Genomic DNA, 27,597 nt, shown 5'->3' on the forward strand with positions numbered 1-27,597 from the left:
AGTTACCTCAAAGGGTGGATCTCCTCACACAAGACGAGGGGTCTCTCATCCATCCCCACCTGTCCATGCTTCACCTGTCACTGTGGATGATAGGGTTTCGATTCCTCATAGACACCTTTTTTATGAGAACGTGCTGCAGGTCCTACAGAAGGCCAGGAACCCTACTACTAGGAAATCCTACTAATCTAAATGGAAGAGGTTTTCTATTTGGTGCCTTTTTAGTGACCTGGACCCACTTTCTGTGGCTGTTCCTTTTGTTCTTTATTTGTGTGAGTTGCTCAATGCTGGTTTGGCCTATTCTTCTATTAAGGCCCACTTATCAGCTTTTTCTGCTTGTCTGCCTTTAATTCCTCAGTTAGCTACTAGATTTGAGGTTAGGCAATTTATTAAAGGCTTCCGTAATACTAGACCTCTCAGGAAGCCTGTTCCTCCTCCCTGGGATCTTAATTTCGTTCTGGAAAAATTGACTCAGACCCCTTTTGGGCCTGCTGTTTCAGCTTCCTTGCAACATTGTCTTGGAAGACAATTCTTTTGTTAGCTCTTACATCTGTCAGACAGGTGTCTAAGTTGCAAGCCCTTATGGCTTGTCCACCTTTTTTGACATTTCACGAGGACGGGGTGTCCTTGCGTACTAATCCTTCTTTCATGTCCAAGGTGGTTAATGAGTTGTCACTTAATCAGTCTATTAATTTGTCTATTTTTTCCCTCTCCGCAATCTGACAGTGAGGGTGCTGCATACCTTAGATGTGCATCGACAACTCAGATTTTATTTGGATAAAACTAAAGCTATCAGAAAAGCTGACCAGTTATTTGTTTCCTTTCATCCTAGGTCATTAGGTTTAGTTGTTTCCAAGCAAGCTATTTCCACTTGGATTTTGAAGGCTATTTCCTTTTGTTACACTTTTCATGACGAGAGCCTTCCTTCTTCTGTAAAGGCTCATTCCACCAGAGCTGTGGCTTCTTCTGGTGCTTTTTTCAAAGGCTTAGATGCTAATTTTATTCTTGAAGCTGCTACCTGGACTTCTGTGCATACCTTTACCAAACATTACCAGTTGGATGGTATCTCCAGAGCTCGAGCTGGTTTTGCTGCTGCCATTCTACATGGCTTCTTGGAGGGCTCTGCTGCTTCCTCCTCCCAGGTTTCTTCTTAAGCTTTTCCACTCTCCCATTAGTAAGGAATCCTGCAGCGGTGAATGCAAGGACATAGTACAGTTTTGTAACATCTTACCATAATGGTAGATGTCCTTGCCTTCACCGCTGCAGTATTTACTCCCTCCCTCAATCCCCCTGGTCTTTTTCCCTTCCTGGCTGTAAAGGTTCTTCTTGGACTGCTGTTCCTTCTGGTGCAATCTGTTCTGAGGATGGTATGCCTGAACGTCATCTTTATGCCCTACCTTACACAAGGAGTGCACAGGTGACGTTCAACGTACCTTAAAGCAATGGTAAACTTTTGTAAACTGGCTGGACAAAAGGCTTCACAGCAGGGAATCCCATTAGTAAGGAATGCTGCAGTGGTGAAGGCAAGGACATCTACTGTTATGGTAAGATTTTTAACTGTACTTTCCTTCTACTGTTGCAACATTTTTATCAAAGGTGAAGTAAATGTCAACACAGGTGCTTAGTTACCTTACTACCATGACTGTGTATAGTGAGGTAATGGCTATGTTGTAAGTTGTAGATGAGGAGTATTTCCTAAAGGTGACAATGTATTTATTTCATTTAGTTTGAGCCCTTTCTCTGTACACCACTGGTTTGGAAGGACTACTTGTTGCTGAAGCACTACTGTATAACTGGGGAAACAATGACACCCAGCTTGCACCCATCTGCACACCCGGTTAGCCATAGTTCAATATTTGTGGCATAGAGGTAAAGAAAATACTCAACAAAAAAAGGAGGGTTTCCAGTACTAAGACTTCTGGTACTCCACTAGTTACTTTCTTACTTTCTGATGTAGCACCTTCAAGCTTAATTGACTGAATTCTATTCCTCAGCAAGTTCATAGAGCAGTATGCTACTATTTTAACTTGTGTTGCTTCATCACACTAGCTTGAAGCCCTGAATCAAGAGATGCAAACACTATTCCAGAAACCTTCTCTGCCATGTGTTTCCAGATTAGTTTCTCTCACCAGAAAAAAACAGGGCCCAAAGCTCCTAAGTCACTACTTTTACAATTTCGCTCATTGCAGTTTTGGGGTACATATTTGTTACCCTAGCTAAATGTCCATCAGTAAAATTCAACTTCTACTTCATCTCTACTGAAGTGCTCATCATTTCAACATTATACAATGTTGCACAGAACAATGAAAAAGAATGAAATACACACAAAAAAAATACAATGATTACAACTAATAAAACTGGCTTAAAAACAAGCAGGAGTAATTAAGTATAATTAAACAGATTAAAAAGAAGTCACAAGTCATGATGTAAATTAGTTACAAAAAACATGGAATATAGCTAACAAAAAATGAACCGTATTCTCAGATTTTCTCCTTTTTTCATATCAGTCTCACTGAGAAGTTCAAACAATGGTCCACAGAAAGTGACGGTCTATACGGGAGATGAAATACAGCAGAAATGTGCCAGATGTCTTTTTGGGGGGAGGGGCTATAATTTGTCTTTTGTAGGTCTAAACCTCAGCTGTGGCTGGATGCAGCAGTACTCCAAATGGTCATGTACTATGTACCCATAGCCAGTGTCAGCTAACAACAGATGGTGTCTACGCCTCAGCTGTGGCTGGATGCAGCATTGCTCCACAAAGAGTCATGTACTATGTACCCATGGCCATTGTCAGCTAATGACAGGTGGTGTCTACCCCTCAGCTGTAGCTGGATGCAGCATTGTTGCACAAACAGTCATGTACTATGTACCCATGGCCAGTGTCAGCTAACGACAGGTGCTGTCTCTCAGCTCTGGCCAAATGCATATGGTCAAGTACTATATAACCATGGCCAGTATCAGCTAACGACAGGTAGTGTCTACTCCTCAGCTGTGGCTGGATGCAGCATTACTCCAAATGGTCACATATTACATACCCATGGCCAGTGTCAGCTAACGACAGGTGGTGTCTACCCCTCAGCTGTGGTTGGATGCAGCATTACTCCAAATGGTCATGTACTATGCACCCATAGTCAGTGTCAGCTAACGAGTGGCAGAAGTATGATAACACACTAGAAACTGCCACAGGACATCAACGCAGGCCACAGGGTTGAACTGGGGAAAATGAGACAGAGGTTAAAACCTTCTCATTGCCAAGGACCATGATTAATGGCTCTTAATGCTGCCAATCCCTTCTAGAATTAAAAACAGTGCTGCATGGGGGTTTAGAAGTGACAGACAATGAATTCAAGGGATGGTATATCAAGAAATTAGAAGCTCTGAAGGGATGAAGTTGTGTTAAAAGTTCATAAAAAGGAAAAACAAATTTCTCTGTCTTTCTTTCTCTGTATATGTACATATACATATATATAATTTATATACGCATATACAACAAAGCACAGACACAATAAAGTATTTTTTTAAGTTATTCCATTTGCCCAATGTTCTTTCTTAAATATTACTTATGATTAAAGTATACTTTAGGCAATAGTAATATGTAAGGCAGTTTTCTTGTTGTTTAAGTACTGCAAAACTATTTAAATTTCTGAAAACAAAATTCTCACATTTCACTGTCATTCTGTTTTATGGTATTACACGTGAAGTAGGTTGTTCTTCTATGAATCTAGCAAGATAGTATTGTTTTAGAGAGTTACATTTGAATTACCAGAAAGTACTTGCTACTGAAGATAATAGTTACAGTTTCAAGAGGTGGAGTAGGTTTACATTTAGCAATGTGGATGATGGTAGAGTCATTCTGTGATATGTAAACAGCAGTGTGTACAGTGTGGCGGTGCTATATTTGAGGTTATATAATGTGATACATTGTGCAGTCAGAAATATACACGACACGGTTTGTTTTTGTATTTGATTGATGCTTGATACAGTGCATGGTCAACTGAAAGGGTAGTCCCTTGCTTTAGGTAGGTAATTTGAAAGTCAGCTGGGGTGTGTGTGTGTGTGTGTGTGTGTGTGTGTGTGTGTGTGTGTGTGTGTGTGTGTGTGTGTGTGTGTGTGTTAAACACACCTTCACCTGGTAAAAGTCCCCATTTGTGCTCTCCTACAATACCTAGCATTAAAGGATGATAAACTAATTGGCTTTCCTTCACTTGAAGATATCACAAACCACAAAATATGCAACATTAGTCTGTAGTAAAATAAAACAAATACAGTAGCCTTTTTTCTTTCACTCTTTTGACCATGCCGCCTGCCGATCATTAACACTATTCTCAGCTAACCATTTGTTCTCTCTTCACTGAAGACAAGAGTTGACTGAAAGAGGCCATCATTTAAGTAACCATCAGGGATGGCTAATGGTTTGTGTTTTTAGCAGGAGAATGGGACATCCAATGGTCTGTCTGTGATGGACATTCCCTCACCTCCTCAAGGTATGATGCCATCCAGCAGGCCTGTCCACAAACCTCGAAGCAAGGGAGATGGTTTTCCCAGTCTCCAACAAGGAAATCACATCTACAGGTGAGTGGGATGTGCATTTTCACTCATCTCCCACTCTAGGTGGGCTCCTCCTATATCAGGACTTCTAATCAAATTCTGGTCAACAGAGTGGCAGGGCTTCATCTCTCTGTGTCATAGACCCAACAAATGTAGCTTTTTTCACAGGTGACTGATTTCCAGTAATAGAATTTATTTGGTTTCTTATATTATTAGGCTGACACTGTAGCTTAACATGCCACCTCATGAACAAAGCTACACACACCTACAACTCCAGTTAACTTGTTGTAACCATATGAGTACTTGGAGGCTTATCACAGCTTTAGAAAATCAGATATTACCTTTTCTGCAGGATAAGCAGTCACTTCATTGAGGCCCAGGTGATACAAGGCAACCAACACCCCCCGTGAAAATGTCCTCTGTTTAGGTTCTGTAAAACTTAATTAAATGACACCACAATCTAACCACATCAGAAATCATGCTTACCTGCTTTACATCCTTCTCAAAACTTGAAAATCCATTCTCTGAATTGTGCTGCAGTATTTTAAACTGTGAACTTAAAATGCATTTTGGAAAGACAGTGATGACAGTAAAGCCTACCTTTAACTTACTTCATTGAACTGTGTATGCACAAGTTCAAATGAATCTAACTAAATAAAATCAATAAATGTATTTTCTCAGTTTGTCCAGTTAAAAAAAAATTTCAACTTAGGTGACCATTTCAAGATTTATTATTAAGCATTGTCAAGGTTAACTGTACAATTACATGGGAAAAAATTAATAAATCAGGATTTAAATGCATTTTTGTAAGACATGTCTCCAGGAATACTTTCATGAGTGTAAAATATACACAGGTTTTACAACTGTATTATACAGAAGGAATATAATGGATTTTATTTTGACAGGGTTTAATTCAACACACCCCATCCACATAAAATACATGTTTTGACTAATTTTTTTTTGTCTCAAGACAGACCATACATAAATCTGAGCAGAAATGTGAATTCTGACTTTTTCTAAACAATGACAAGTTTAGTGATTTTCTTTAAAGGATATGAACAGGACAAATCAAAGGTACAGTGCCCTAACTTTAAGATTCAAAATCTGCTACCTGGAGTTCCGTGTTTATCTCAACATACAAAGACATAAATGTGCATGCTTGTGCTGGCACTGAGATACACACACACTTAAGCTTTTGTAAATTTGTAAATCTGCCTACAGTTGCTACTTTCAAAGCGCTAAGTTACTGTAAGAAAGGGGCCTGTGCCTGTGGGGTACTATTTTCCAAGTCTGTTATGAAGATCAAAACTTTAAAAACTGCTACTTTGAAGCAGGTGTATTTCTTACCTGTACTTTGAGATAAAAAGTACAAAAATACAGGTAACAAAAAACTTTTGAGACTGAAAATGAGTACTATTTTTCATTTTTTAAAAATTATTACAAAGATCAAAATTAAAAAATATATTTTGAAGCAGGTAAAATTCTTATCTGTATTAGAGGTGAACATGTAAAACAAATCCAGGTAAAGAAAACCTTAGAGACTGGAAACAAACCTTCTATAAGGCAGAGAGGCTTAAAAAATTAATTTTCTAATACAAGACATACACAAGTATTATACACATTTACATCACGGTGCTGGAAAACTAAGTACTGGAAAACAGACCTGGATGCAGTTCTTTAAAATAAAAAATCCAACTGCAACAGAACAATTTTAAATACTGAACAATGCAAAGATTTGAATCCAAATCTCTAAATGAAGAATTAGTGCTTTGTTTTCATGAGCAAATGAACTGCTAACAATGCTACAAGTGACAATAATATCTGTATAGCTTTAGTTGCTGAAGTGTCCTTTGCCAGTCTATGCTGTTTGGTCCACAACTTTCCAGTATGATGCGTCATAAACAACTTGTCAATTACAGCTTCGACTGGTAAACGCTAAAATAGCAGCAAAAGCTAACCTTTGAGAATGTGGGAACATTCCAGTGTGTTTATGGCCTAAAAATCTCCTAAATAAACACTTTTAAAAGATACATAAAAAATGTCTATGCAATTTTCTGTCTGTGCCTAACAATGAACTCAGCACATGCTAAGCTTCTAAACTCGCTTGCATTGTTTAACAGGAAGTCAAGAGTTTGGGAGTGTTGATAACTATGAATGCAGAAATATCCTTCTTTTTGATTAAGCTAACCGATTTAGGAAAAACAGTTCACTACTTTAACAGATGAATACACCCAACATTTGGTCGATCATGCGTCAGTACATCTTAATATCCTTTGTCGATACTGAGAGTTCTTCTGGTAACGTGTTCTATCTTTCCCGTGTCATAGTTTTCAAAGCTGATTTTGTAATGGGCTAACATCTTCATTATCAGACGAAGTTTTAACCACCATTGCTCCTTTGGCATCCTGTGCCTAGGGGGAAAACATTGCACAAACCGTTCAAAAAACTTTTAAGCAAATATTATCAAGTGCATTTGAGCAAAAAAAAAATCCACACTATGGAATCAATTTTGCAAAGAAACTGAATACATGACTGACTGAAGACTAAGGCATGAGACATACAGCTTAGCGCCCTCATGTCCAAGATATGTTACAAGATGTCCCAATACACATTCCAAAATATTTAATACGCTCCATAATTTTTTTTTTGAGAGAAAAAAATGACAAGTTTTGACATCTTGAGCATGGGCATTTGCCAATTTTCAGCCAAGTAAACCAATCTCTTTCCTTCCATTATATAATAGGTTCGTAGGTGTTTACTAGGCTAATGACCGCAAGGGTCTTTTTAAGCCTAGCCATGCATCCCAAATCTCTGATAAGTTATGATACCCTTGATAAGTGTAAGTATGGGCCTGGGAGATGAACCATTTACAGATTATCTGTCTGCCTTAGAGACATAGGTGCCAAACCTGGGATGAATTTCTGGTTTCCCATCCAATTGTCCAAGTTGCACTTGAATTGGGTTAGGGAGGTGGATGGGGAGCCTGTTCCATAGACAAGGTAGTCTCTGGGATACATACCTATCTCTCCAGCAGGTCCTATTTATATCATAGGCAAGGTTTAATTCTTTAGAATGGGTAATTCTGCTACTGTTTGTTTTGTGGATATGCAGAAGCTCCATCAGAGTGGGGTCTGACAATGCCCTGTATGCCAGGCATAGATCTCCCCTCAAAAGCCTGAAGCAGACAGTATACAGAGATAGGGCCTTGAGGCGGTCTGCATAGGACATATTATTTATGATCTGTATTCTTTTAGTGAGGAATCTCTGTGGACATTCCAGTTGTTGGATATGCCTCGTAAGGTACATACCAAAGGGTACATAATCCTGTTGAAAACCTACCTTGGACAAGGACCACATGATACTGTGATGTAATTACTTTCTTTCTTCCCCTTTACTGCTAGGTCACAAAACAAAAGGCATCCTTAGATTTAAACTAAGCTCTGCAGAACTACACTTGCTCTAGTTTTACCTGCAAACTGCACAGATGGAATCCCTGGTTAGTCCTGACCAACCTTTTTACTTTACTAACAGTTCAAACTTTAAACTTAAAAGCAATTTCTGGCTGCTCCTGGGCAAGTCTGTCAAGACATGTGTGTTCTCCTGTTCACATTTATTACTGAAACACTAACCCATGTTTTAAAATAAGACAGTAAAGACTCAAAGCTTCACTCACCCCTCATCTTGGCAGAGTGCAGTTTAATAGCCTATTCTTCTTACCCAGGGAAACAGGTTACATTTTCCCAAGATTATTGAGACTATATCATACCTTTTACCAGATGGATCAGAAAATAATGTTTTTATATTTGTTGGAATTTTGCTTGAGGCATTACTTTTATTTTGATGGCAATTACTATCTGCAGGAACAAGATACTGAGTTGGGGGCAAGTTTTTCCCCCTCTTATGCAAATATTTTGATGAATTACTTTTAACAAAAACATGTATTCTACAGATATTCACGTTAAATGTGTAAAATTTTATGCTAGATACATTGACATGTTTTGTTTTTTTTTATTTTTCAGAGTTTTAATAACCTGTTAGAAATTTTTTAGTACATTTAAATTCTATTAATTTAGGAATCTTTCTGAAATTTGTGATAAGCAAGCTATCATATTTCTTGATGTTAAAATTTCCTTGACAGGTGGTTCACTTTAGACTACATAACACAGAAAGGATACAGTTGTTAATTCAATATTATGGGGCGATATTTGTCATGCTAAACTAACTACTACGGCATTACCTAAAGGTAAATGCATTTGAGTAGAACGGTTGTGTAACACTTTTGATTTATTCTTTTCTGAAGTATTACTTAATTTTCATATTTTTATAGAAAGGGGCTATCGATATTTGGATGTTTTGGATCCATTTACGCTACTGGAGTCGAGCAATGGTAAACAGAGGAGGCTTGTGAATAGTAGAAAATTATCTGATACTAAGCCTTTCTTTTTCACAACTAGGATTCTATGACACTGCTGAAGAAATATTGGAGGTAATTAAAGCAAACTGGCAAGTTTTGTTGTAAGATTTTTATGTAAGGTTCTTTTCACCTTTCCTTACATTTTCTACAGAACGGGATCGAGTTTAAAGACAAGCCCCGGGATTCATGAAGCTTGCGCCAGGCGCAGGTGTAGTGTAGGCGGTATAACACTAAATATGGCCGTCGAGCAATTCAGGTACGATCCAATTCCACGTGCACTACCGGCGTACGCCAGAACTGCGCAGCCCTCGGCGTAGATATGCTAATCACCCCATGCACAGTGCCGTACCATGCAAATGAAGGTAAATAGCGATTCATGAAGTGGTGCAGGCGTAGCGTAAGCCCATGGAAATGTAAACCAAAAAACATGGTTTACATTTTCCCAAACAGAACATCGGAGCTAAGCGGACCAGACTCATGTATTACAAAGTTAACATATGCCAATGGCTAAATACACAGCCAATGGCATAAGAAAAGATGCACAACACCTACAAAATAAAATTTAATGTCATGTCCACAATAACGCAAAGTACAACCGCAGGGCATGTGTGCACAAAGTGGAACACAAAGAAAATATATACAAGTGTCAGAAAATCGCAATGTAATACAAATCAGGATTTCACCATAATACGCAATGGTATGCATGTTACACCACAACCAAGCTGCAAGGGTTGCTAAGGGTCTGTGACAGTGTTTGGCGCGGTAACTATGAATTAGTAGTCAATGCCATGCAAATGAGGCAGGTAATACTGAATCGCAAACGTCCCACCGGATTAAGGATGTACCATACGGCGCAGCGCTATAACACCGAGGAGTGGCTCAGAGGTATACATGACATCAGCAGTGGGGTGTGCCACCGTAGCTGTAAGCACATTGGAGCAATGCAAATCTGGCCTGGCCGTTGCTAAGCAAAGCTGCAGGACAGGGGTGGGGAGGTAGGTATAGAAAAGTTTAGCTGAGAGCACACATGGTGCCCGAAAGCGCATGTGTACGGGGATGAAAACGTGCCCAAAACCCGGCAAGCGGATGCACGCGCTGCGAACCATAGCACAAACAGGAAGGTCAGGGGAAGAAAAGAAGGAAATGCCGCAGTAGGGTAATTGGAGTACAACTGAGCAATTAACACCTATTAACTCACAGCAGGCAATCGACGGCAGCTGACAAGTCTGCTCGCAGAAACCTGCAAAACAGGATAGGGGAGGCATCGGATTGCAAAGAAAGGAGAACTATCATAGCAGAGCAAAGCAAACCTACAGTAGACCGGCAATAGAACACATTATGCAAGATAAGCCAGGTCTAGGAAAGTACAAATGAAAGCAGGCTGCTGGATGCATGCCAGAAAATTGTAGATGAAACATGAAGAAATGTAAAGGGAAGGGCAAGAGGTAATCCACGGCAGCCAAATGTAATTCAACACCAAAGGCACCACATAAGATACCCTGTAGCTACGATCGTACATACACACCCTATGACATCATCGGTGTTCACAGCACAATAGTATAAAGTGTGAAAGCACCCTACATACACGTGTGTATTAACACTGCACCATAGGTGTAAACACACGGGGAACTTTTAAAATGTACATGTTGGGACCTGCCATAGCTGTGATTCATCACCGTGTGTTAGAGACTGATGGTGTTGTGGAGGATGATGCTGACAACCACCGCAGGCCCAGGAGGAGGAAAACAGTGTTCAGACCAAGGGTAACCTACCAGGGGCTACATGATCTGGAGATAGAGCGTTACAGGATGGACAGGGACATCTTACAGCAAATAGTTGAGCTGTGCCGGCCACGCCCGAGAACCAGAAACAACAGAGAGGAACCCATCCCAGTGGACAAGAAGGTATGTGTAAGCTTGCGAATACTAGCCACAGGTACCTTTCAAAGGCCAACTGGAGATATAATGGGGATCTCACGGGCATCAGCATCGAGGTTACTACACCAGTTCCTGGATGCCGTGTTACCACATGCCAATGAGCATATATACTTCCCCCGAACTCGGGAGGAGTTGGCCAGCAATATGCATCACTTCCACCATGTGGCACACTACCCGAAGGTACTGGGTGCGATAGACTCCACGCACATACATATCAAGTCACCACCCAGTGAGCATGGTAAGCGCTACATAAACCGCAAGGGATTCCACTCCATCAACTGCCAGGTCATGTGCAATGCCCAGGGCATTATCACGGATGTGTGTGCTGGCAGCCCTGGAAGCTACCATGACTCCCACATCTGGCATGCCTCACAGCTGTATCAGGTATTTGTCAGGGGGGACATCCCACATGGCCACCTTGTGGGGGATGCTGGCTATGCACTGGAGCCATGGATGATGACTCCCATCAGAAATGCACACACACCCATGCAAGAACGCCATAATGAGGCACACGCACAAACCAGAATCATCATAGAGCTTGTGTTCGGGATGCTGAAATCATGGTTCCATTGCTTGGACACATCTGGTGGAGCCTTGCAGTACTCTCCAGGCACATGTGCCCACATCTTCATAGTATGTACCATGCTACATAACATGATCCTGCGGAAACAGCTGCAGCAGGGACAAAATGGTGAAGGCCCTCATAGCCCACTGCAATTGCCAAGGCCATCACAGGCACAGAGGGATTAAGACCACGAACATCCTGTACCAGCCCCAGTAGGTAGATGGAGGTGTGCCCAATATGCCTACGCCTTGGCAAAGAGGGAACGTACAGCACACACTCTGACAGTGTAGGCCCCTATGGACTGACACACCTCACCACCTGCACACACAGTAAAATGGATGGCACACACACACGACCACCTGTAAATTGTAATGTATAGGTGGCCCACTGTGTGAATCCGACATAGGCAGCCCTCAAACATTGTACACACAACAGCTATTGGAACAAGGAATGTCAACACCTGAACAGTACATGCGCCTATCAGCAGATGTTGGTGCTGTGTGTATAGATTCCTAGGTACATCGGTAGGTACACGCCCGATTGTCAGAGGCCATACACCAAACAAAGCAAACAGTGTCTGCTGTTGCCACAACATTGAGTAACCAACTGTCGCTCAGTGGAGCAGAGGCAATTGCGGGATCACATGTGTGTAAGCACTGTTCTGCACACACTCTGCATGGATTCCCTGCTGTGTTAATGAGGGGCTCCACATAATGTAATCATGGATGTTGTGTCAAGCCATGGGGTGTACCCATGACAGGTATTCGTCACCCCAGCAAGCTCCACCTACATTCGTTTGAAGGTGTAGCACATTATAGTGTGTGGCTCACTGTGATATACATACCCAATGCTGGAGCACATCCAGTAAACATCACATGGACATACCACTAATTGTACTCATCCATATGTAAACTAACTGAGTTACCCATGTGAGTGCAGTATGGAGTAACAGCCGTAGTATACTTCACATACAAAATGCCATAACATGTGTACAAATCCCAGATGGCCAAGTGGTAAATGCATTGACCGTCGTGCATGTTCCCGGTCCCACGTCTTGCAAGGGATTAACGTAATCCCGAAGGCAAGAATAATGCATGTCGGATGCAGGTCATCAGATCATGTTTAGCACACATCAGCGGGAATATGCGTTGCCCAGTGCTGGTAAGCGTCATTTAAATATGAGTATATGGATATGCGCGAAACAGGGCCATACATCTCTGAATATCGCGCAGATCACGGTCAATGATGTCCAGAACAGGTGAAACCAGCATTATTCACCCCTGTACTAATAGCGCCTGCTCTGAGGGGTAAAATGACCACTGCCAGGAGTAGAACACGCAATCATGTATACAATCACCTAACACTATGGTAGCCAAGATGTACCTATGGCAGGTGTGTAATGTGACAGGTTCAGACACAAACGTGCGGAGTCCAGGAAACAGTATACACAGACAATGAAATGGTGTAGTTTGCCTGTCACTTTCCCTGTCAGATATATATATATATATATATATATATATATATATATATATATATATATATATATATATATACATACATATATACATAGATATAGAAAGGGTGAAAGAGAGATATATGTTGATATATACGGATTCACCGATATCTGCAAATATATAGATAGGTCAACGACATTCATAAAACCTTGGAGGTACAAATAAATAGGACACCGTCAACTATGGAATGTGTCACATACCGACACGTGTAACCACGAGGCTGAAAGACCGAAAGAACACAGTACCGGAACACTAGAACCGCGAGTAATATTATCACGATAAGAAGGGACATTTAGTTCCCGCTGCCGGTGTTGCAGTCCACGTAGGTACTGCGTTCAACTGTGCTTGTGATTGCCGTAGTCTGTGTTATGTGTGTGTTGAGGGTGCCGTGTGCGTTTCCGTGTGACTGCAATGTGTGTGTATGTGTCTGTTAGTGCCAACTCGGAGGTAGATCATTACGGTAGGTGTGGCTATAGCTAGCCGTAGGAATACGTTGCCACCTGTCCCACATTAGGAGGGACAGCCCCTCCCTTGGCAGTTGTGTCCTGACATAAAACATTATGAAGGGCAACTGTCCGAGATTGTAGTACATTATTATGTCCCATATATTATGTAATAGTTGCATTAGTTATGCCTGTATGTAAGAAACGTAAATGTTACATGCAATATGATAAGTAGCCAAAGTCCTACAACAATAAGTATGCATTGAGGATAAAAGTATGTGCTATCCTGTGTACTGTCCGTGGGTATGTGTCGGCCTGTAAACAGCGATGTGCGTCCCTCAAGTGTCCCACAATGTCCATTTGAAAAGGTGGCAACCCATGCCAAAGAGGTTCAGTTACCAACACAACTGCAATGACTATAAATATCTGGGACAGAAATACACGGGACAGCTGTCAGTTAGTAACATCCCTTTACATATCGCTGTAATTCTGGAGGTATGGAAGTATCAACCTCACCTGAATACTATATAGAAACCAATTAACAACGGCCCAATGTATAATCCCGTACAAATGTCTACTAACTGATAGCTCTTTAATTAGGGAAGGAGCCCACACACATATATGGAATATGCAGAAATGCAAGCCCCACAAACCTATATATGCTACATACACCCACCTACACCCCCCCACACAAAACTACAGCAATACAGACTGTAATTACAGCACAAACATCCAGTCAGTCAATTACATCTGCAGAAGCGTTAACATACCTTGTGAGAGACACATTTAAAGGCGCCATGTGAAATCGTAGCCGTTGTATAATGAAACAAATGGCGATGTTACAGGTTTTGTTTGAAACAGTCCCTTATCAGACGGTTGGTATGACAGGTACACTCACATGTAGAACCACATACTCTAGCCGTCACACACAATCCACAGGGGACATGAATCCAAACTATACGTGTCTCTACACATAGCAGTTGCAATTACACAAAACAAAACACAATACAGGCCGTCTCCCCGAAGGTAGGGCAAATGGGCAACGCCCAAGTGGAGAATTCAGTTACACCCCACTGTTGCCGCGTAATTGGTGAATGGAGTAGCTGCACAGCTGATGTGCAAGTAATAAGTCACTCAGGAATAGCAATTGGCAGCAGGAAACCACATGTTGCAGGTATAGACATATATAAGGATGACTTGCCAGACATTCAAACCGTATGCTCATACCATAGAACTGTTTAAACAGTGTAAGAGAGATAGTTGCGAAAGTCCGGAATGATAACAAGGTATATAGAACACTCGGTATGTAAGTGTATGTATAGCCTGTTATGTTATGTATTAATTAATTTAGTGTATGTATAGCCTGTTTTATATTAATTAAAAGTGTCCACAATGCATAAAGTGGGAAAAGGTATTATGTAGTGATGTCTTGCTGAGCATAGTAATGCTTATAGAAATTGTGTCCTGCAGCGGGCCACAAGGTAAACATCATAGACACCACAAGGGATGCTACATGAGGGATTTAAACAGAACAATTCCATATCACCCGCCGTCAGTGGTAGGGTATGTCCAACAAGTACGTGCCATAGCAGGGGATAGTATATGGTGATATATTGTCACAATAGGAATGTGTATGGGCATATAACGACAATGACATGTTGAAGGTGGTCCCGCTGTGCAAGTATGCTTTGCATTATGGGATACTATGTAAAATATGTGTAATGTACAGTATTGTAGGTAGATATGTCAGATATTCTACACAGCATAACAGGCATATCATACATACCAAAGGTATCGTCTATTGGCATGTACAATATACAATAACAGGATACATATGGCTTGTAGTCACGGGACACTGTAATAGCATGATAGCTAATCTAAATGGAAGGGCTACTCAATTAACCATGCACAAAGGACATGTAATAGCTTCACAGGTTCATAGTGGGGTACTATGCAGTCTGGCAAGTCTGTGTAAGCACAACTACAGTGTTCACACCAGCGGCACCTCTCTAGGGTAGTGTCCTGTCTGTGAATAGCAGAGCCATGTGTTACCTGCACCTCTGCACAGTACAGCCACTGCAGTGATCCCTGGTGTACATGTGTCTCCCATCCACCAAGTGAGGTATCACATGAACAGTGCTACTGAGTGTCACTGCGTGATGTACATAGGAATCATGTTCCAAAGCATGGTGAGTGTCTGGTTTCGGAATGTAACCCTCAAGCACATCCCACTCATCGCTGCGTGTGTACACATATCCATGAGCATGTTGCTCACAGTGGCTTTTGCTTATGTCGCGTATGTGGAGTATATCCATGAATATTGTTGTGGACATGGGCACTGTCTGTTCAGCAGAGGTCACCCGAGTATGTAGTATGCAAATGTGTACAGACATGGTGTCCGTAGTTCTGGCGCATACTTCAACCATCGGAGCTCAATAAACGTCATAACGTGTTAATGTTGTGGCATGTAAAGCAGTAGCTGTTGTGTAAGGTACACCCTAAACGGGGTGTTGTACCCTTGAATGTGTGTATATGTCTGGAGTTCAGAGGTACAATGGGTGCCTTTGTTCCAGCTACAAACCCAGTACAGATAAGTGTGGCCACGTAGAAGGATATCCACGCTACAGTGGCAATATGGTTATCAAAGGAATGGGTGCGACATACGTGTGTACTACGAGCACGTACAATGAGTCATGTATGTAGGGGACTACCACCTAGTTGGTGAATGGTGTAATGCAAAGAGGATGTTAATGCACCTTGTGTCATGCAGCTTGAAACCATGATATTGATATCAGGTATCCGTCACAGTGACACCCTTATGGAGGGGGTCAGTATCAGCTGGCGGATCAATCATGGCACTTTGTATGCAGTTGTCTGTAAAGATAGGCAGGGAAAGTCCCTCTGTGTTAGCCTGTACCTCAGGGAAGCATATACCAAACATGAGGGGCCCTATGACTGAGGACTGTGGTACGCCAAGTGTAACTGAAATACAGTAGGTACTATGGTATGCTACCCTCATTGTGTGTGTGTCCTGTCCGTGAGCCACTTTGCATAGCATCCTGAGACATAGGGGTCGATGTGTAGGTGGATGTGTATGTTGTCAATACCAGAATGGAGAACGGTGCTGCAAGGCAATGAGAGGAAAATGTAGGCTGTGTGGACCCTCTTATCGTCATCAACTACCCTGGTAACTGTATGAAAGGAGTCCACCAGGTGTAGGAGCCATGCTCTGGCCCTAACAAGTCCAACCTGGGTGGCATCAAAGGACCGGAGCCCACCAATGTCTTTGTGAATGACTTCCATGATGATGTGCCCCATAGCCTTGCAAAACAGTCCAGTCAGGTGTGTAGGGCAATAGTCCCCCTCGTGCATTGTGGCGCCACCTGTGTGGAGTGTGATAACTGTTGCTGTGTGCCATTCATCATGGCATCTACATGGCTTTTCTCAGCTCATATCCACTCCTACCAGACTAGGTAAACCCCAAAACAAAGACAGCATCCTGGACTGGATCCTTACTAATAAAGATCCTGACCAGTACTCAGCAGGTACTCACCCAGAGGACATGAGTGATCACTTACTCACCTATGTTATCAAATTCAAGAAAATCACCCCCCTTCTTACAACCATAAAAAAAATCAGGAACAATAATAAATTCAACGCCTCCATTTTTCAAACTGAACTTAAATCCCACAACTGGACAATACTCAAGTCTCTTCCTCTTGAAGAGGCAGTTATCTACTTCAACACCACCTTCCTCAAGATTCTAGATTCCCATGCTCCAATACGGTCCATTAGAACTAAAACCAAAACCGCACCATGGCTCTCTAAGGAAACAAAATCCAAACTCCTATCTAGAAACAAGATGTGGGTCACATGGCATACCTCTAAAGACCCACACTCCCACCAAACCTTCAGGCAACATAGAAATGAAACTAAAAGAATGATCTTAAATGATAAAAAAAAACTTCTTCCTCCACCTCCAACACAAACACCTTAATAATCCACAAAAATTCTGGGCAGGCTTAAACAAGCTCCTGCACCCAGGCCAGGCAACCACCCCACGCCAACAACTTGCAAACAACAGTGCCCTGTAAACATTGCTAACACATTCAATAGTTTCTTCACAGAAACTATACAATCCCTAACACACAATTCAAACAAACAACCAGCCCACTCCACTACCCATGCCAGCAGAATACTACAACTACATCAGATCATCTATTTACCTTCGATCCAGTACCCATATCCTTTATAACATCTCTTCTTAAAAAACTAAAACCCACTAAGCTAGCAGCTGACCTCCTCCCAGCTGAGTTTCTGCAAAAAGCAGCTGAGGCCATTTTCTATCCCGTTTCCATAATCATAAACCGTACCTTGTCAGAAGCCTTCATCCCCTCCATATGGAAAATGTCCCACATTATTCCTCTCCATAAAGGTGGTAGCTCACTAGAGCTAACCAACTACAGACCTATAGCTATACTCTCACCCCTGGCCAAAATTATGGAAAAGTGTGTCCACAAACAACTGATGGAACACCTCACCAAAAATAAAATTCTAGCCAACTCCCAACATGGCTTCAGGCCAAATCACAGTACCACATCAGCCCTACTATCCTTTCGTAATACCATCAATAACTTTAGAAACAATAATAAACTATCATCTGCTCTTTTCTTAGACCTCTCCAAGGCCTTTGATATGGTGAACCACATTCAACTCCTCCATACATTAAAAACTATCACTCAGCAATTCCACTGAAATGGTTCCAATCCTACCTGTCCAATAGGCAACAGGCTGTTCTATGGCAGGACAAATTATCTACATGCCTACCTGTTACACTTGGAGTTCCCCAAGGATCTATTCTTGGCCCTCTTCTCTTCACCATCTTTGTTAATGACCTGCCCACAATCACCCGCCATGCCACATGCATTCAATATGCAGATGATTCGACTATCATCAGCACTGCCTCCAACCTGGCAGACCTCACTGCTTCAACCCAAGACACCTTCAACCTAATAGAAAAATGGTTCTCAAGTCGACAACTAGTTCTCAACCCCAACAAAACAAAACTACTTACTTTCTCACCCACTAACAAGACTCTTCCCCACCTTCTATTACATCCTCCAATGGAATCACTATATCACCAGAAGCTCACACAAAGCTATTAGGTGTTACCATTGATAACTCCTTAAATTTGACACCCATTTCAATCTTACCATCAAACCGTCAATAAAAGCTTGGCTCTCTATAAAGTAAAACACTTTCTCACCCTCACACTAAAATTACAATTGCCAGCACACACCTACTATCAACTCTTTTCTATGCCTCCCTCTTACAAATCTAAACAAGACAACCCTTAACAAACTTGCTTCTTGTTACAATCACATAGCTAGATTTGCCACAAATTCCACCTTTAGAACGCACCACTGCACTAACTTGAAGCAACTAGGGTGGTTAGAGTTTTCCAGCCAACTCCATTTCAACCAACTCAAATGGCTCACCAGATACTGTATCACCCAGAGAAAACACCAGCTCTGAAAAACATCATTCACCCATATATTAACCTGCAATCTTTACGCTCCTCCAATAAGATCTTAGCTCAAACTACCAAAGCCAATTCTGCTGGGGATTCTATTCTCAAACTTTGTAGGTAAAATGTGGAACTCCCTACCGACCATGCTCACCTCAGAACCCTCACTCCTACAATTCAAAAAAAAAGCTTAAACCCCATCTCAATACTCTCTGGCAATGTCCCTGTTCCAAACCTGATTAACCACTATCATTTACCCTTCTCTTACCTCACTATCCTTAACCGCTTTTTAACAAGGCGCCTCGCCTTTGTAACTGACCTATGTTTTTTTTTTTTTTTATATGCTGCTGTTGTTTTTTTTTTCCCAAGATATGATGTATCTTTATATTGTATTTAGAACTCAACTATCTTCCTTTTTTTCCATTAACAATGTTCATATGTCTGTTATGTACCTGGAGCTTTTCTCCCCGGGCCTCCGCTGAAAATGGACATGTATCCAGTCGGACTCTCCCGGTTAACAAATGTAAAATAAAATAAAAATAAATAAATTCAGGGGCCACAATATCTGATACAAGGCTATTACTGAATATGGTGGCCAAGTGGGGAGACATGTCGTTCAGAGGTTTGTGTAAATCACAGCCTGGGATGTTGGACGGTCACATGGGGCCAGTGTTCCAGGCCATATAGAGTGCAGGTTAGTACGGTGTAGGTGTGACTGCAGGGACACAGCAATGTTCCTGCATGGATTGTGGCCCTGTAGGGAGTGAGAGGGTGTAATGTTAGCATTGAACCCATCCGCCAGCATGTTGCCAACATCACCTGGTTCTGTAATGTTCCTGAGTAACTGTTGTATGTCAGAGAAGATGTGGGTATTGCCATTGACTACTGACATACCTCCATAATGCCTTGTAGTACACCCTGGAATGTGTCGCAATAATGTTTACGTAGCTAGTTTCAGAGTATGTGATGAGGGATCCTGTAGCCCTACTGAGGCTGACCAGTGAGCTACCCCACCCATGGGAATGTACTCCACTTTGCAACAGCCTCCACCTGTTGTAAACTATGTACATGGAACTGGACCCCCAGAGTGGCGTTCGTTATCTGGTGGGTACCATCATGGCTCTGTGTGGAATAGCATGATCCATGCAGTCGTGTATGTGCTAATCAAGTGCACTGGGGTATGTTTCAGCATTTGTATGTGCATTGTCCATCTGCACGGGTGTCATGACGTTAACTACTGCTGTCATAAGACGTCTGTAGTAGGCGTTGTAGTACTCTTGTACTGTGTACGCCGTGAAGGGTGTGGTGCCGGGATGTGGATAACAAGGGTGATTAGCATATGTTCAGAATCCACCAATGAGGGGATAACCACAGGTGTGGAACACCAGTCACATGATGGTAGTGTCCATGTCAAGGATATTGTTGGTCTTGGAGGTGGTGTGTATGGGTTGATCCAGCCAAGTGGAGGTTATGAATCCCAGACAGCTTTGGCCTAATGTATCAGTACATGAGTGGCTATCCCATATCCCAGTTAAGTGTGGGGTAGTGTCAGTCTCACATCAGTAGTACCTGTCCGAGCCCTACTGTCCAGTACACCAAGAAATTAGGTCTGGTAACCATGGGGTATGTTGTTGAATCCATAGCTTGTTACAATGTATATAGCAGTTCTGGCCACAGTTAGTTGCATGTGGAGCACCTCTGATGCATTATGCTAAGTAACTAGCCAGGATGTGTGTACAACATAGTGGAATATGGGAACACCTCAGCCGTGGGTGTGCCGGTCCAGGTTACATGACTGAAAGGTATGGTCTGTGTATAACCTGTCATTGCAGGTGTGCTCTGCAGAGCCTAGAGGCAGGTCCCAGTCACTGCAGAGATATTGAAGTGGTCCATTATAAGGAGTGCCTTGCTTGCGTGTGTAAGAGATGAAAATGTCAAGCATTGCGTCACATGACCCCATGTTCTGCTTGCCTGTTCCCGTTCTGGTGGTGAATGTTATTGGAAACTGTGCAAGACAGGCAGTATTGAAGCAGCAAGAGCCTTACATGTTATCTGTACTCCCAGGGCTGACAGGTGCAGGTCAGCTGTGCCAAAGCATCATGTTTTGTTGACCATGTCAGTCAAAGTGGACAGATGCCTGTGGAATGACAGCAGAAGCATACACACAGTCAGTTGTTGTACAGTAGTATCGGGTCTGGATGAATGCATAATACTCCCCAGGGCTTGGCCCATACCTTCAGGGCTACAAGACCGTTGAGTTATTGCATGTCCCTGCACATGTAGTCTGTGAAGTTGCATCTCAGGGCAGTCACACTAACATGGAGAATGACAGTCAAATTGTACCTGGTGAGGTGTGGCATGGGTGCATAGGTTATGTTGCAGAACCAGTTACCCGACAGCAAGATGTAAGCGACTATCGCCTTGTGTAGCCTGCTGAGTGGAACATCAGTGTGACCGCCTACAGAGTCACCTATGACAGGTGTGTTATGTATAACACCCTATTGGCTGTATGTGATAGGCACACATGAGTCTTTGGGCTATAAGTTATTGTTGTTGTGTTTGGTGATGGGGGCTGCCTCTGGTGCCTACACAGAGCATGGAGAGGTACTGCACAAGTTGTACCCGTATGTGTGGCCTGTGGTGGTGGAGGTCTTGTGAGACTATGTGATGAGTGGGGTGTGTTGCGAATGTTACACATCCCCACATGATTGTCAGGTGCAGTCAGGGTTGGTGACAGCATTAGCCCCAGCAGGGCTGCATATGTGCAACTCCCACAGGCTGTAGTGTCGTATGTTGGGAGGTGAGCATTGACTGTGTACATGAGACAATTGCTCTATTGCCACATGTATGACATATTCATCATATAGACAGGCAATAGCACTGGTAAGTGACAGTTGGACATGCCTGTATATACAACCATGTCTCACAAGATATGTGAGTTACGTGTGTACAACAGCTGTCGTACTGTAGGCAAGCTGGAAATGTCAGGACAGACAGTGTACATGTGAGAAATGGTGTGGAATGGGTGCTATATTAATCAGTAGCTCATGAAGTGCTCACAAGTTCTGCACAAGTGCTGAGCATGGAAATACAATACAGATAGGGTGTTGGATAATATCAGCCCACAAGTGGTGACAACAGTCATAACTGGTGGCACCGCACTATAACCCTGCTGAGTATGGTCTGCAAGTCCATGAACCATTATCAATGTAGATGTTAGCAATACAGATGTACATGACAGTACGGATGTTTGACTACATATGCCTTCGTATGTCACAGGAGTGTTCTACCAGTGGCCTGTTGACAGAATCAACACTACAAAAGGTGCCAGAGTGACATGTGCATATCACACCAGTGCCAGCTACAGTAAAACAGGGGTAATGTGTTGTACTCCACCCTCATTGTAGCCCACACCACACAGACAAATGTGAGGCATATGTGTATGTAAGGATGTGAATGGCCATGACCTATGAGCAATAGCTGTCTCAGTGTTGTGAACAACATACAGAATGGGCTTTGTGGGTGAGGTGTGTGACATATGTGCACATTCTGACGGATGATATCAGCATTGTTACCGCTAGGTGAATATCTCTGTACCCATTAACTACCACCTAGGCTGCAGTCAACATTATGGACACTGTGTAAGGGATGGTGCTGTGCAGTTCACCTCCCTGAGTTGATGATGTCATGACAGGGTGTCATCCATGAGCATGGAGAGCATTGGACAGGCATACACAGCACTTGGGTGACCAATATTGGATCACATATCACCTTTAAGGGGTATTGGCCATGCGTGGATGGGTGATACCAGCCTTCACAATCCTCACCTCCACTATGCAGCATGCTGTCTACCTTGCATAAAGACATGTGCTACACTATGATGTTGGACATGCTACATGTTCATATCCTGATCTGAAAGACATACGTCATGGACAGCCACCGTCCTACTACTAGGACATCTGTAGGGCACCACAACACCCACATGCATACTGAACTGACATGTCCAATCATATCACCGGCCCTTACCCACACACATGATGCCATCCATTGGTGCAGCCTATGCCCCTGGCAAACATCATCACCCTGTGCATATGATGAAGCCTGTGTCGCATCCCTGTCATCCACACCATCAGTGCAGGGACATGCTCAAATGGTCTGATGCACAGTGTGAACAGAATAGTGAGAGAAGTGTATATTACATTAGTTGTGTACACCAGACATACCATGTAGTACAGGTTTAGCAGGCATTGTTATATGTTCACAGTATGTGCCTCGGTAACAACAGTAACAGCATGTTGGTAATGATGCCCTGGTTCCCTCCTTATGGTCTACTTGCATGTGCCTACAGGTAGCAGTGTTTGCAGACTCCCATGTGTAACTGTGGAGTACTCACAGGCACGTATGACAATATCAGCATGCTATACGTAGCCTCAACCTGACTGTTGGAAAGGCTAACATAGCCCAGATGTCCACACATATACTGATCCAGAAGCATGTGGGCAGTTTAATAGGCTACAGTGGCTAGAGACGTGACATCCATACCAAGTCACATCACAGGTATGTTGACATGGTGCAGGGGTTGTACACAGCAGTCTGACCGATGATAACATTAGAGGCCAGTTGATATCATGAGGCCTCACTGTGTAGCAGTATTACCTTGTCACATTACAGGAACATGCCCACACTCACGGTGTCAACAACACTATAACTCACACCCCATAGTGTTGAGGTGAGGATCCCTGCCTATGTGGTCATCACCCTCACAGTACTGTGCACCCACACGATGCGACACAGAGTAAGAACATGTACAGGTAGCCAGTATGGCTGAGACCGATGGCATCAACAGGGTACCAGAATGCATCACCATGAGGGGTTAGGGATCCTGTGTGTTCTGTATGGTAGCATAAACCCTAACTCCATGCACCAGCCGTACATACATACACACACACAATGTGGAGACCATAAATGTCATACGCATACGGATAGCTGATGTGTGTGATACACACACCACCGCTGCCTACGTCATGCTTTCCACACTGCAGTATGTACAGATCTCTGCAACAGTGTACAGGGGTGTGTAACAATTGGGATGTATTCCCCACCATATGTGGCATATATGGTCACACAAGCAAACACACATGGCAGTACTGTGAATGATACACCTGCTATATGATGATACGTCTGACAGACATGCAGCAGTATTGGCCGCATTATGTGTACCAACGCTACATCTGGCAATTGTGCTGCTATATGCACACGGGAGGATGCAAGTGTTACAAGTGTCAAGTGACGTACAGTCAGTAACACCTGACTGCTGTGTAGGTTTTATGTCTTCACCGTCAAGTAACAGTAACATAGCGTACTGTTTGCACATGTAATAGTAGGATGGCGTGTGACACACCTGTGAGCCGTCCTCAGCAAACATCCATCTGCAAAGGTGGATCACCACTGTATGTACACATATATCCATACCTGATGTACATCCTACCGTACTGTCAGTATGTCACCATATACAGGTGTCAATGATGGGGCTGCATTGCAACTGCATGTTGTAGTTAGGCAGAGATGAGTTACATACATCAGCTACTGCACATGCATGGTAGCTGCATGCGCACTACAAGTTGTACATGTGTGTTGGTCCTACATGCCTGTCATGTAGCCATGTTTGTATGCATTGCAATTGGTGGACATGTGTGATGACATACATAACACATGGACTGTTGTATGATATGATGGGTGTCATGGGTAATTAGTACAGACGGAATGTGTCCTTGGTCAACATTGCTACCTCATGTACTGTTAGCATTCAACAGCCATGGACCCACCTTCCATTTGCGTGCGTGTGACTGCTGTAGCCACTTGTCTGCATGGAGGACAGCAAAAGCTATGCTATGTACATATGTGTTGTGTGTGTGGTCCATGCACATATCCATTGCGATTACATGTATGTCATATCCAAACATGTGTGTTCTTGGGTGTACAGCGACAGTCATCTGTCATAGCTGTGTAAGACCCAGGGCCCCTGGTATGTGTAGAGCCGACCTGGTTATTACAGTGGTATCATTGCAATGCATAACACATGATGGAACCCTGCCGGTACACGTGTAGTCTGCACAGTTGCTGTAGACCTATGTACAGTCCACTGGTCATGAGTCACACTGTGTTGTGGTAATGTATGGCTGTGTATTGCTGATCCAATGACATGGTGATGTCTGAGGGCTACATTGTAGACTGCGGTGTGTACCTCTGTGATCTGCACCGGAGACATCTATGATGGCCCCTGAGTGTGTACTGATGGTACATGTGAGTGGCCTTCATGTACGTGGGGACAGTAACACCATACTGTGCCCTTCCGTGTTTAGAATCCGTGTGCACGCAAGACGGCCCTCTGCAACTGCTAAGTGTGTGAGCATGCCCAGTACACCATTGTGTAGATGGACACACAGTACATTCCAAACTGCACCCTTCTGTGTTTAGAATCTGTGTGCATGCAAGACGCCAAACCGCACCTTTCTGTGTTTAGAATCCGTGTGCATGCAAGACGGCCCTTTACAACTGCTGTGTGAGCATGCCCAGTAAGCCGTAGTGTAGATGGACACACAGTGCATTCCAAACTGCGCCATTCTGTGTTTAGAATCCGTGTGCATGCAAGACGGCCCTTTGCAACTGTGTGAGCATGCCCAGTACGTCACTGTGTAGATGGACACAGTACATTCCAAACTGCGCCCTTCTGTGTTTAGAATCCGTGGGCATGCAAGACGGCCCTTTGCAACTGTGTGAGCATGCCCAGTATGCCGTTGTGTAGATGGACACACAGTACATTCCAAACGGACGTGTGATACTAAGCGTGTGGGCATGCCCAGTGACTCCTTGTGTTGATGTGCCTCTGTGTATGGGCATGGCCATTGACATCCTGTATAGCGATGGTGGTCATCCAGGCAACAGATGTCCATTTACAACATCACGATGGATGCCTACATTGAACACACTGGTTGACTGTCTAGAAGGGTGTACTGTCTGTGGCGCGTCCCGTATCCATGTAGTGTTGTTGTAGTGCTCCGTAGATATTCAGTTGCCCCGATCACACCACTGCCATGTGTGTGTCTACGTCTACCTTGGGACAGTAATATGCTTGCAGACTGCTCATTCTCTATACATTCCCTATCGGCGTCTCTGCCTTTGTGGATGATGTCACCCACCTAGAAGTATGCCTCTGGGAGTGCTGTCTTCAGTAATCTCAGTAGCGCATTCTGTAACTGCGTATTGCTGTAGTGTGATAAGGTAGTTAGGTGTATGTTCGACCCCCAGCCCTGCCAGGTGTGTGCCTGTGTGTGTGTGTGTGTGTGTGTGTGTGTGTGTGTGTGTGTGTGTGTGTGTGTGTGTGTGTGTGTTTCCAGCTGCCTGGTGACAGAGTAATGCTTTTAGACGGCTCACACCACATACATTCCCTATCAGCGTCTTTGCCTTTGCGGATGATGTCATCTGCCTAGAAGTATGCCTGTGGGAGTGTGGTGATGCCGGAACTCGGTAGCGCGTTCTGTTACTGCATAATGCTGTAGTGTGGTAGACTAGACAGGTAGATGCTTGATTCCAGGGCATGGCAGGTGTGTGTTTGGCAGTTATACCGTATGTGTTGGTATCTGTGGGTGGCTAGCAGCAGGATGTGTCCAGTTTTTTTTGCTGCTGACCTATTTAATGTCCACAGCCCGCATATTCTTCCTAGACACTGTGTTGTCAACACATACAGTCGCCAATAGGTATGGTGAGTAACTGTCAGCAGCCCTACTCTTACCCTTGCTACGGTCTGACCCATGTGACGCAACATAACACACGTGCCTTGATATTGACAACACTACATGATGCAGGTGGCACATGTGGTTTCCTTTCCATTCCTGTCTAATGCATTGCTGTCATGTGGGTCGCTGTTGTGACATAAATGCCATATCTACATATGTGTACATGTATACGTGTGTATGTATATATACATATGTATATGTCCATGTATATATGTCTACAAATAATATATGTGATATATGTAGATGTAGAGGTGGACATGGATGTGAACACATGTCTGGGGACTTCAGCACTATTGACTATTTGTGCTGGATGATCTGTACGTAATAACCTTGGATTTATGTATAGCTGCCATGGCGTGGTGTTAATGCACATCGTCTGTGGCGTGCAGGTCCACGGGTTGTTGTCGTGTCGACACCGGTTAGTCTGTTGCTGGGAAGACCATGGGACATCGAATATGGTGATGGTAAGGCACCTGTTGCCAGTTGTGTGTGGATCTGAGCAACACTGAGCAATGGTTAATATGTTGGAGGTTTGGTATGGGTCATATAACTATTCATTAGAAGACTATACTATGCAGATGAGGTTGACTATGGTGTATCACATTTATCACCAGGGTGTGCTGCTGGTCCCTGGAGTGTATGTGTGTAGTCAGCCAGGTGCAGGTCTCACATATAGTTGATAGCATGGGAGGGGGGGGGGGACAGGCATACTGTATGTACATTGCAGAACTTTGCCTCGGGAGTGCTCCTGCCTTAGAAAACCTAAGCTAGGGGTGTGTCTATACCTGCCTGGTGACATTGGGAGGGATGACAGCAGTGGTGGGGTAGTCAGGTTGTCCAGGCTGCACAAACAGGT

At 43.3% G+C, this 27,597-nt stretch overlaps 1 protein-coding gene across 2 annotated transcripts in view; it reads right to left on the reverse strand.

Annotated features, from left to right (window-relative positions):
- Positions 1 to 5,258: 5,258 nt before the first annotated feature.
- PFKL (phosphofructokinase, liver type) overlaps positions 5,259 to 27,597 on the reverse strand; it is a 905,205-nt gene continuing 882,866 nt past the window's right edge. For both annotated transcript variants that reach the window (XM_044060589.1, XM_044060587.1), the window contains exon 22: positions 5,259 to 6,956. In XM_044060589.1, coding sequence (XP_043916524.1) covers positions 6,809 to 6,956 — 148 coding nt within the window. In that variant the 3' untranslated portion in view covers positions 5,259 to 6,808. The remainder of the gene's footprint in view (positions 6,957 to 27,597) is intronic.

This window comes from Protopterus annectens, chromosome 2.part0 (genome assembly GCF_019279795.1).
Source record: "Protopterus annectens isolate FY-2018-M chromosome 2.part0, PAN1.0, whole genome shotgun sequence".
Classification (NCBI taxonomy): Eukaryota; Metazoa; Chordata; order Ceratodontiformes; family Protopteridae; genus Protopterus; species Protopterus annectens.